The following is a 12,761-nucleotide window of genomic DNA, read 5'->3' as shown; positions in this document are numbered from 1 at the left end:
AGTGTAACGCTATGGAAAAATATTCAAACCTGTCTTAATGCCGCCTTGAAAACTGCAACAGGGTGTCTTATCATGTCTTCAGTGTCCCATCTACATGAGGAGATAACGATTCTTCCGGTACAGCAACACAATGACATGCCCTTTGTTTGAGTACTTGTTCTGGTGTTACCGTGAGAGCCATCCTAATCACCATATGGTTGATGGGGGATCCTATCTCCCTGGATCCTGGAAGGTTTTGGCCTTTCCACCAAAATGGCTGACATTTAATCTTTTTTGGGGGTATAAAATATTCCCGAATATAATGGTTTAATACATCTGCATGAGAACGGTAAATATCGTCTCCGCTGGGAGTAAGAAAACATTCTTTGAATGCATTGTCGTGGTACAGATTCTTTGGAGGCATTAAACATTCTCACAGAACGGTACGTAACTAAAGTTTTTTTTTTACCACATTATCAAACCAAAATGGCTGAAATTTGGAATATATTCTTCGTTTGGTTTATAAAAATGTTCCTCCAAACTTTGTCGGTACATGTCCACGTTTTGCTATAGTCCCAATGGAAGAGTACCACTCCATTTTCTCTATTTGTAAGGTTTTATCCGCATTGTTCTAACAGTATTTAGTCTCTGTTGGTTGAATTAAACACTCTTGCGGAGAATTACCGGTATAGCTTCACGTTTTCATATAACCCCTTAAAACGGTATCCCCCGTTTTGGGAATAAGTATTGAAGGTCTTAGCCACATTATCCCACAGAATGACTGAAATTTGATGTTTAATCTTCGTTGGGGATACAAAACTTTATCTAAGAAATTTGTCGGTACAGATTCACTGTTTGATATAGCCCGCATAGAACGGTACGGGCCGATTTTCCTTGTTTTTAAAGTTTCAGAATCGAAATGGTTGAAATCTGGTTTCAATAAAATTTATGTTGGAGGTTCGGGAGGGCAGTTTTTATACCCTCTACCATAATATGGAGGGTATATATAAATTTGTCCATGTCCGTCCGCCCTTCTGTTGAAATCAAGATACAGCTCGCAATTTTTAAGATAGAGCTTTGTAATTTGGTATAAAAGTTTCTATTACTCCTAGGATGTTTGGTATTCCAAATGGACTATATCGGTCCACGTTTTGATATAGCCCCCACAGAACGGTACCACTCGATTTTCGATATTTTGAAGGTTTTAGCTTCATTATCACACCGAAATGGCTGAAATTTGGTACATAGTCTTCGTTTGGGGTATAAAACTTTTCCCCAGAATTTTGTCGCCTTCATATAGCCCCATAGCACGGTACCTCCCGATTTTCGGTATTTTGAAGGTTGTGGCCTCAATATTCCTCCGAAATGACTGATATTTGGTATTTAATCTTCACTTGGGGTATAAAACATTCCATATGAAATATGTCGGTATAGGTCCACGCCTTCATATAGCCCCCATAGAACGGTACCTCCCGATTTCTGTATTTTGAAGGTTGGACCTCAAGATTCCTCCGAAATGGCTGAAATTTGATATTTAGTCTTCGTTGGGCGTGCAAAACTTTCCACCTGATATTTGTGGGTATAGGTCCACGCCTTCATATTGCCCCCATAGAAATGTACCTGCCGATTTTCGGTATTTTGAAGGTTGTTGCTTCAATTTACCACCGAAATGGCTGAAATTTGGTATTTAGTCTTAATTTTGGGTATTCCACTTCCCCTCTAAATTTGTCGCTATAGTCCACGCCTTCATATAGCCCGTATAGAACGGTACCACCCGATTTTCGGTATTTTGAAGGTTGTGGCCTGAATATTAATCCGACATGGTTGAATTTTGGTATTTAGTCTTCGTTGGTCGTATAAAAGTTTCCCGCGAAATTGGTACCTACAGATCCACGCCCTCACATAGCCGCCATAGAACGGTACCTCCCGAATTTCGGTATTTTGGAAGATAGCCAAATTTTTTACCGAAATTGCTGGAATTTGTTATTTAATCATCTTCATTAAGGAAAGGAAACTAATTGTTAAGTTTTACTTCAATACAACTCGGCCGAGCCGAACTTAACGCCGTTTTTACTTGTTTGGTTCTATATTCGTCCTGCAATATTTTTCTATTATTTTGGTGTATAACTTCACAATATTTAATTTTTCTTCTGTATTTATTAAACTATGTTCAAATTGGCGATAGGAAGATGATCGCATGACTCCGAATGCGGTGTTCGTGGCAATCATTCTATTACTTTTATGCTTATTGCCTAATTTTTGTTCAATAACATACAATTTGTTGTTATAAAAATTCAATTTTGTAAAAAAAGTAATTCAAAGATAGAAAGTATAAAAGATATTATTCAATGTTATCCGGATCTTTTGCTTCATTTGACTCAGTATGGCCTTATTTACTGACATGATTAAGTGCGTGTAAATGTTCTTGTGTTGGCCAATTTCGTATTATTCTGTGTATGTAAAATTCTTTTTTATATATAAGTGTGTTTGTGTGTGTATGTGTACTCTGTTTTTACCTAGAAATTGTGTCATGTCATAGAATTTGAGTACTGAGTGTACATATGTATGTATGTAGCAGCAAATGTAATGGGCACAATGTTCGGAGGAATAGTAGTTATATAAGTAAGGACTTTTAGAATTATTTTTTGTATTTTGGGTGCAATAAGAAATGCTTTAGCTACAAAGGTTATTTCTTTTTTTATTTAGAAAAGTTGGTGCAGGAAGAAAGAAGATGACATACTCAAAAATTAAAAAACAAAATAAAAGAAAAAAATTAAAAAAACAGTATTAAATTTTTTTGTTGGATCTTTGCCAAGTAAAATGTCAGTAGAATTAAAGTAAATTGGGACATTTGATAGCTTACTAAAGTATTACTTAATATAATACAGAGTTGTATAATGAAGACATTAACTATTCCATTTGACATCTAATTAGATCCCCTTATAGCAGATTGTGTAGATTTTTTAAAAGAAATTTAAATATAAATTTGTTAATGTAGATTCTAATAAATGAATTATTGATTCAAATTTTCAAAATCCGTTAAAAACATTTTTGTTGGATTAAGAACGGATATGAAAAATATATTCCAGTAATTTGTGAGATAGGAGTTTTGTTCCATAAAAATCCAATACCCATCCACTAATACAATTTATTATCCCATAAATTACTTTTGTTTCTATCTGAATTTAATTTTCACTTATAATGGAAACTGCTACTAACTAATAATCAACAGATAATTGATCATTTTTATTCTACTGACATTTCATTTACTTGTTCTTTTTTTCTTTTGTTCATCTCAACAAACTAATATTGTAGCAAAATAATTTGTTGTTTTCTGGTAATATATTTTATGAATAAAATATACATACATATTTTATATATTTTTTTGGAAAATAAATTCAGAATAACGAAATGAAAAAAGAGATATTGTGAAATATTGATTGCTTACGGTTCTTTTTGTTTTCGAGCTTCTTGACTTAAAAGTAAATATTGGTAGGTTTTTTTGTTTGTTTTGTCTCAACTAACATTAAGAATATTAAGGAAAAAACTGTACAAAATGACAGTAATAATTTGAAAAAAAGTTTTAAGACATTGCAAAAACAATTTAAGAAAAAAAACACAAACGTCTTCAACTACAATATTAGTGATGCGAGAAAAACGTTATTTGACGAATATCAAAATGCGATTAGTTTTTATGTTTGCTTTGTTGTTTTATTTTAGTGGTGGTGGTTGTTAAGTAGAATGCATTTTATTTAAAATTAAAGTGAAAATAGTAAAACGAAATGATAAAATTATCCAGCAAAATGTATAATACAAATGATATTATCTCATCACCTTGTCAAGGTATGAGCCAAGACATTACCGAGCAAGGATATCATAGAAAACGGTCCATATGCTGATATTTGTACGATTTTGGAGACGTTTATGACATTAGTTCCAGAATCTGAAATAATGTACTATTTTCGGAATTTCCAGATTTTAGGCTAACTTCATCAAAATAATGGTTTTAGAACTCAAGTATCTTTGGACCACATTCGTTTCACAAAATTTTAAGTCTTTTTAAACATGTTCTCCGTCTGCCTGTCTGGCTTGAGGGCACGATAACTCTCGAACGGATCAACCGATTTGGTCCTAGTAATATTTTGTCCATTTATTTCAAGTTCGATTATGGGTCTATCCACTCATCCCGGACCCCCTCCACAAAAGTTAGAAAATGTTGGCTGAAATGGTACACATCAGTACTGTCGAACATCTCAACCATTTGGTCCAACATTTGTTTGATATGATAGATTGGCAGTGGCTTAGAATGCTAAGACCTCGACAACATTGTCGGTTTGATGGAGAGGACCATTCACATCCGATATGATGAGCTGAATTAAACCACCAGCGAAACACAATCGCACGGCAGCGGGTTCTTTCGTACCGGATAGACCCGGAACCACACAACATCAGCGTTCCGGCCAGCCGCTGCCACCTCAGTGTACATATGTCTGTATTTTTTTCGTTGTTCTATGTTGGGAGCAGCATATCCCGGAATGCCTGCTGCGAATTCTTTTAGTCCGTGCAGGGACGGAGGAAACCCCTGGACCAATATATTTGTGCTCGGTTTTTCACATCTGCATCTTCACCCACATCCAACATTCTGTGATATGCAATAGATGTCAGGAGTGGGTTCATCTAAGGGCTTACTCTGGACTTGTCCACGTGAGGGACTATGTTGCTGCATGCTGCGTGAATACAGTCCCCATTGAGTCGTCATCAGATTACGAAACTCCCTCGTCGTCAGAGTACGAAACTCCCCCGCCGTCCCCTCGACAGTAACCGCACACGCAACATTTAACAACAGCAGTCCCAATCCCAGAAAATGCATCCTTTTTGCAATCTAATTGCAATGGACTCCAAGGTAAGATCGAGGAAATAGTGGATTTCATGAGTCGGAAGAATATCAAGGTCGCAGCGGTGCAAGAAACCAAGCTCAACAACAACTATAGCTTACAACGTTCTGATGGTTACAACGTGTTAAGGAAGGATCGCACCAGAAGTGGAGATGGGGGATTAGCTTTCCTATTGCACCAGTCTGTCCAATAAAGTCTTATTTCGCTTATGTCTGTCTCTAATGACCCTTATATGTAATGTATGGGTGTAGCAGTCAGGTGTGGAACTGCCGAGATAGAGTTGCTAAACGTACACATCCCGCCGAGAAATAGTTGTATCTCAGATTACGAGTCTGACATTAGCCCGCGTTTGGAAGGTTATAATCGTCTCGTCCTGGGGGATTTTTATGCGCATCATGAGATATGCCATTCGGCCTTCGTAAACGACCAGAGGGGCATAGCGCTGGCTGAGCTGATTGACAGCTCTACGTTTTGCACGGTTAACGAGGACGCCCCTACCAGAATTAGAGGAGAGCTGCAGCCGCTCGCCATATCCCTGCTGGTCGAATACCCGAATTAAGACCAAACTTTCCAGCCGAGGCGACGGAATTAGCAAATGAGCGTGATGAGTTTTGTCGAGTCAACCCTAATGACCCCAGAGTCTGGGAGCTGACACTGGAAGTTAACACGCTGGTCGGCGAGCCTAAGCGGAACGAGTTGTTAAGTCATCTGAAGAGTTGCAACATTGTAACCTTCACTCTCGAACCCTGAAAGAAGGGAAGATAGGACCTCAGTCACGTCTGGCGACGTTACGTTGACTGACCCGAGGAAGTGCGCAAGTTATTTCAGTCGACAGTTTGTCGAGCACCTCGATATTGACAGGGCGAAGAGTATTACGTCGCATCAGATCTCTTCCTGCCGAAGATGAACCACCACAGTTTACAATGGATGATGTTGCGAATACCATCAGGAACGCTAAATCATCCAAAGCGTTGGACCTAGATGGCCCGCAGGCGGATTAGCCGGGAGTAGAATATCTCATTAAAGATCTCAACTTGTCGCTAGCCACCATCATTGTTCTCGAAGTCTGGAAAATAGGGCAGCAAAAGTGAATCGTGGATCGATGTTCGAGTAGCGGAAAAGACTTTCCGAGACATCATCACTGCTGCAGCCGCTCGCCATATCCCTGCTGGTCGAATACCCGAATTAAGACCAAACTTTCCAGCAGAGGCGACGGGATTAGCAAATGAGCGTGATGAGCTTTGTCGAGCTAACTTATGACCCCAGAGTCAGGGAGCTGACACTGGAAGTTAACACGATGGTCGGCGAGCATAAGCGGAACAAGTTGTTAAATCATCTGAAGAGTTGTAACATTGGAACCGTCAGTTTGGCGACGTTACGTTGACTGACCCCAAGAGGTGCGTAAGTTATTTCAGTCGACAGTTTGACAGAGTGACAGGATGAACCACCACAGTTTACAAAGGATTATGTTGCGAATACCATCAGCTGAAGCAGCTGGATGAACCGGGAGTAGAGTATCTCACTAAAGTTCTGAACTTGTCGCTAGGCACCCTCATTGTTCCCGAAGTCTGGAAAATGGGTCAGTAAAAGTGAATCGTACAGGCCGATTTCGTTTTTGTCGCCCGTAGCAAAGACCATTGAGGCCTTAGTCCTCCTCAGCATCAGAAATAGGTATCAAGATGCCGATCATCAGCATGGATTCCGTAAGCAGAACAACACGACAACAGCGCTGCAGACAACCAGAGCCCGCCGTGTGATAGAACAGTAATGGTGGCGCTTGATTTATCAAAAGCCCTTGATGCAGTCAGGCACTCCACGCTGTTTGAAGACATTGAGCAGGCAACCATCCGGCCAAGCTTGGAAAGTTGGATACTCAATTATATGTGTGGACGCCAGTCGTACGTGGAATTCAGGAACAAGAAGTCCAAACCCCGTAGAGTGAAACAGGGAGTTCCCAAAGGTGGAGTGATATCCCCAGGAGCTGTTTAACTTCTACCTCTCCTGTATTCCGCCCCCTTCAGAGGGCATTGAGATCATAACTTATGCGGATGATTGCACGATCCTGGCGTCAGGTACCTTCCCTGATGACATCTGTGGGAGACTGAACTCCTATTTAACCGATCTTACCACCTTTTTCCACGCGAGCAACATGCAGATTTCCGCCACAAAATCTACAACCAGAATTCCGATCACAAACCGCCGTAAAATTGTAGGGGTCACATTCGACACTACTTTCACGTCACAGCTATATGCGACAAACTGAAAAGTAGGAACAAGGTCCTCAAATCCCTAGCCAGCAGCACTTTGGAGTGCAGAAAAAGAAACCTCGGTCTGTGGTATGCTATGCGGCTCCAGTTTGGTTCCGGGATTATGTGATACGAATTGGAAAAAGATTCAAACCTGTCAGAATGCCGCCCTGAGAACAGCAACAGGGTGTCTCCTCAAGTATTTAGTGGACCATCTACATGAGGAGGCAAAGATTCTTCCAATTCAGCAACACAATGAGATGCTTTCGTTGCAGTACTTCTTGGGTGTTACCGTGGGAGCCATCCCAATCACCATCTTGTGGGTAGATCCGACACATTCAGGCACATCAGGAAGGATATCCACTAATAATTCAGCAACACAATGAGATGCTTTCGTTGCAGTACTTCTTGGGTGTTTCCGTGGGAGCCATCCCAATCACCATCTGGTGGGTAGGTCCGACACATTCAGGCGCATCAGAAAGGATATCCACGCACTAGAGGGAGAGGTCCAACGATACAGGAGAGAACCCCTAGATCAGCAGGCATATCAAGCAGGTTTAAATAGCAGTCACACGGACCCAGTTGCTAAGGCCATAATCAAATATATTGTGAATAAAGTCCTCGGAGTACATCCCTCATTTATTGCAGCTGAGGAGCGTCAGCTGCCACGACAAACCAGAGTAGTTTGGATCAACAACGCTCGGGAAATTGCAGTCGCCTAAATTTTTATTGGACCGTTCGCCCATAAATTGAATTGAATCACCTTTTTCCCCAAAAAAAAAACATATTATTTAGGGGGTCTTCAGAATTTTAGGCGTATTAACTTGCCGGCAAAGATATGGATTAGGATAACACCTCAAAAGTTTTGCGTACCTAAAGGAATGGACCGACATAGTCTATTTTGGAAGTGTGTCTTATTTTGGGAGTCATTCCTCTCGATAGGACCATTATATCAGGAAACATGGGCTTGCCCACGAAAAATATAATATCGATGTAAACAGGGATACTAGGAGTACCTTCGGTAAATTTCCACAGGATTCTCGCACAGACCCTTAACCACACTTAAAAAACAAGTTCACCATTTGTGTGGGTGATACCCTAGGGAATGGGCCGATAGAGCTCACTTTTGAACCTAAACTAAGTTTGGACAAAATATTTCGAGATCCAAAGTTTGCACCAAATCGATTGCTCGGTTTATGAGATATTGCGCTTACCATTTTAGGGAATATTTTCGAACTTTTGTGGGGGAGGTACCGGAAGGAGTGTACCTATAAGCACCATCTTCGAATTTTATCTAATATTCGAAGAAATATTACTATATGCAAAGTGTGGACAAATGAAGTATTCGGTTCGGGAGTTGTGGTGCGCACTAGCCACACACATGCTGGCTGTAGGAGTTTTTTTAAAGTTTTCAGCTCATTTTCTCAAGAAGTATAGACTTGCCACTTAAAAAACTTGTACCATCGTAATAGGGACCTGGAGTGCAACATGTTGCAAAAAAAATCAAAACGATTCGAGAGGAGGTCCTAACATACACTGTTCTGAAATTTTGTGTGGGAGGTACCAGAAGGAGCAGACCGATAGAGTCCATATTGGAACATGATCTATGTCTGGTAGAAATATAACGGTGTGCAAAGTATGGACCAAATCGGATACTACCTCTAAGAATTATCGTGCCAACAATTTTTCCGAACATTTTCGAACTTTTGTGGGGGAGGTACCCAAATGAGTGGATCGATAATGCGCATCTTAGAACTTGAATCAACTTTGGGCAAAATATTACGATATCCAAATTTTGGATCAAAACAGTTTATCCGTTCGAGAGTTACCACGCGCTCCATCCACAACACTTGGTGCAAATACGGGTTTTTTACAGCTTTCAGGCCTTTTTCTCAAGAAGTATGGACTTGTCCCTTAAATAACTTGCACCGTCGTAATGGGGACAGCGAGTACAAGTTTTTACAGCAAAAATAAAAGCGATTCGAGAGCAGGTCCTAAACTGAGCTTTTCCGAAATTTTGTGTGGGAGGTACCCGAAGGAGTGGACCGATAGAATCCATATTGGAATATCATATACGTCTGCTTATGGCCCTAGCAATTTCAGTATGTGTAAAGTATAGACCAAATTGGTTACTACCTTTAAGAGTTATCGTGCGCTTAATTTTTCCGAACTTTTGTGGTGGAGGTACCTGAAGGAGTGGACCGATATGGCCCATCATCGAACTCAAACTAAGTTTGGACAAAATATTACGAATGCCAAATTTTGGAGCAAATCAGTTCACCCGTTTGAGATTTATCGTGCGTACCAGGCAGCCAGACAGACGGACGGACATTGCTAAATCGACTCCAAATTGTCTGAAACGGATTTCGTCCAAACATACTTGGGGTCTAAAACCATTATTTCGATGAGGCACATTTTGCCCGTATGAAAATGTATATACCCTCGTTGGCATAAATGCTGAGTGTATAAAAACTGACTCTTTTTGGTTGCGTTTTTTTCATTTTTTTCATCCAAGAATACCCTCTTCTCAAAAGACTTCTAACCCTTCTAACTGCATTCAAGCTGCCTACTACTTTCATTTTGTGGTTTACAATCTAATTGTTTATAAAGACTGCCTTCTAGTAGTATGTTAATAAATATTTCCTATTCAAGTCTTTTAGGACTACCTTTCGTTGTCTAGAAAAATACCGTTTTTCTTTATAAAGACGTTCACACTTCGGGTCGACTCCTTTTTTTTCGTATAATGTTTGCTTTTGGTAGACCACAAAGAATTAAATGAGACATTCTCCTGCTGGTAATATAAAAACTCTCTTCTAATTGTAATTTCTGCTTCTCATTCTTTAGCCAATTGAGACTCTCCCTTTTCTTGTCCGTAAAGACACCATACTGCTGGTGTAAAATATTTTACGGTCTTCTATAAAAACAACCTTCTATTTGTCTTAAATACCCACTCTGAACGTCTATAATTGCAGTCTTCTAGCCATCTTGAAAATTTAATTCTGCATTCATAAAGACAGGATAAATTCTTTAACGCATGCCGGAGGGCAAGATAGTATCAATAGGATAGCTTCGACATCCATTACTTGGTAATGATATTGATAATCATAATGATATTCATTTGCTGGATAATAATTATATTGTCTAATGCAAAACTGTTTATATTTGAAAGTGTATGTATATGACAAATAAAAGGTGAGAGAAAAAACAAAAAAAAAAAAAAAACGAAAATAATAAAAATAGAGTTAAAAAGAGTTTTGATTTGTACAATTGAATTTGTTGTTGTATTTACCTTCTAAAAAGGTTGAAATCAAAGTTAAGAGGGGATTTTGTTAATTTTTTTATTTTGTAGGAAATTGGAAAAGAAAATTAAATTTAAATAGTATTATATTGTTGTTGTTTTGATTTTGTTGTTCATTTCAGATCATATTTTTAAAAACCGAAACAAAGAGAAAAAGAAAATTTTATGGAAGTAAAAGAGTTGTGGAAAATTCCAATTGGGGTGGGGACTATAAAACAATAAATAAGAGAGAAAGGGCAATTTTTCAAATATTTTAAATCAAAGGACTAGGGATATTATTGGGCTGGTAACTGTTGTTGTTTTTATACATTTTGTTTTGTTTTCTTTGTTATTGTTGTAATAAAATTTCATAAAAATGTTTTTTTTTTTCACTTTTATGTTAACATTTTGAACTGGGTGTGTTAGAAAGACAGAGAGGTAGACAGAGATAGAGAGTTGAGTTTTGCATTTGATTTGGTATGCAAAGTCTTTTGTTTATTTTAAAATAACGCGTTACAGAGAGTGTACAGAGAGAGTAAAGAATGACTTTACAACTCGGTGTTATATTGTCATAATTTAGTTATTGATAATTTGTAAAATGTTTCCTTACTAGAAGACACTTGATTTATTTATGCATTATATTGTTATTGGTTTTTAGATTAATTTTCACACAAACACACACATGTATATAAAGTTTATTTTTACTTGTTTTAGGATATTTTTAGAATTAAATTGTTTTCTTTATTTCTTTATTAACACTTTAAGAGAAATTAATAAAATGTTTTTTTTTGTTTTTTTTTCTAAAAACCTCATATGTTTTTGTTTGTTTATAAAAATTAAACTCATAATAAAAGCCTTAAGAACTTATAGTTAACTTTAAAAATATTACATACCTGACCGCCTTCACCTTCAACGCTAACCAAATCACGCCATTCCTCAATTGTTTGCGCCAAATCGATGGTACACAGTGGAACCTTTACTTCACCAATTTGGTCATGTTTGGAGAATCGATCGAAATCGAATATGGCAAATACTAAAGTCTTGTTCATGGCATCGGCATAGGGTAAACTCTTTAAAATAGAAGCACATCAAGGGTTTGAACATGTGATAATAAGTAAATATTTTGTTGCAGGGCCAAACTTCTAAAGAATAATGAAGGATATTAAATCAAACTTACCTTAAATGTAAATGTTTCATTAAAGACAGGACTAAGAGTTTTACGATGCACTTTAGTTTCAAACTTCTTCTTTTTGTCGGGCAACAGATAAACCTTAACGTAGGGATCTGATGTACCGCCCATATCCAAGGCTGGCAATTCTTCAGCTTGTATAACAGTTACCGCCAAACTGTTGGCATTGAAATCATACTCGAGCTAAAGTGAAATGAAATAAAAGAACACAAACGACAGGTAGCCACAACAAAGATCAATCATTTAATGATTGTCCATTAGTTCCATTGAAAAATCCAGGGTGCAGCATTTTTTGAACATAGGAAAAATTGAAATAAAAGGGGAAGTTTTAGAATTAGTAAAGGAGAATTTTTATTTTGGAAATGATATATGTTTTTGTGAATTTTGGGGTGGGTGTTTTGATTCTAAATATGAATAAATTTTGTCAATTCCGAAGGCCGAATAATTGTAGCCAGAAATGTTTTTGTGTGAAAAACTGGACACCATGTTACAATTTGGAAAGAAATTAAACTTCTTTATAGATTGAGGTAACAGAAAATATCCATCATATTTTCTCAGTAGGTGCCAAGAGTTCACAAAAAGACATACATGGCTGTAGGTAATTTTGTTCACGTGATGTATGTTTGATTTACGTATGTATGTAAATGTTTTTTGTTCAAGTTTTTGAAAATATTGTACATTTTTTGTTTCACATTTTCATATTAACCATAACACTGCAATAAAATTGTGTTATTTAATTTATTGAACACGGGAAAATGGCCCACTGCGAGACATATCATTACCATGAATAGGAATAATCGAGTCTTCTTTCAAATATAATAGAGAGACGAGAATGCGGCTTTTGGTGTGTGGCTATTTTTTCACTTTGTGCGCTTGAAACACCACATGGAATTCCGAAGCAATTAGTCGAAGCCCTGCAGAGTAAAACAGGCAGTTCTATATCGAGGGTAATATATCCGAAACTGTTCCAACTATACCTTTCCTATATTCACCACATTCAAATGCCATAAATATTAAATCCTTAAAACATCCTATACCACGTTTCCCTATATGAACGATCAAAGTCTTAGGCATTGATTTCGGGTTAGTAGTCCATCCTAAAAAAAACACACTAATATGAAAACTGAACGCAATGATGAAGTATGGCTCACTCCAAAATATGAATTGGGTACCAG

At 37.9% G+C, this 12,761-nt stretch overlaps 1 protein-coding gene across 5 annotated transcripts in view; it reads right to left on the bottom strand.

The window, feature by feature from the left end:
• Syt1 (Synaptotagmin 1) overlaps window positions 1-12,761 on the bottom strand; it is a 159,871-nt gene that overhangs the window by 62,018 nt on the left and 85,092 nt on the right. For all 5 annotated transcript variants that reach the window (XM_073964581.1, XM_073964585.1, XM_073964583.1 and 2 more), the window contains exons 5-6: window positions 11,575-11,769; window positions 11,291-11,467 (exon numbers count right to left, since the gene is read on the bottom strand). In XM_073964581.1, the coding sequence (XP_073820682.1) occupies window positions 11,291-11,467; window positions 11,575-11,769 (372 nt within the window). The remainder of the gene's footprint in view (window positions 1-11,290; window positions 11,468-11,574; window positions 11,770-12,761) is intronic.

The sequence above is a fragment of the Musca autumnalis genome, unplaced genomic scaffold, assembly GCF_047663935.1.
Source record: "Musca autumnalis isolate F117 unplaced genomic scaffold, ASM4766393v1 scaffold_2, whole genome shotgun sequence".
In the NCBI taxonomy this organism is placed as follows: Eukaryota; Metazoa; Arthropoda; class Insecta; order Diptera; family Muscidae; genus Musca; species Musca autumnalis.
The sequence above is the reverse complement of the archived record's forward strand: the minus strand, read 5'-3'. Positions and strand labels throughout refer to the sequence as shown.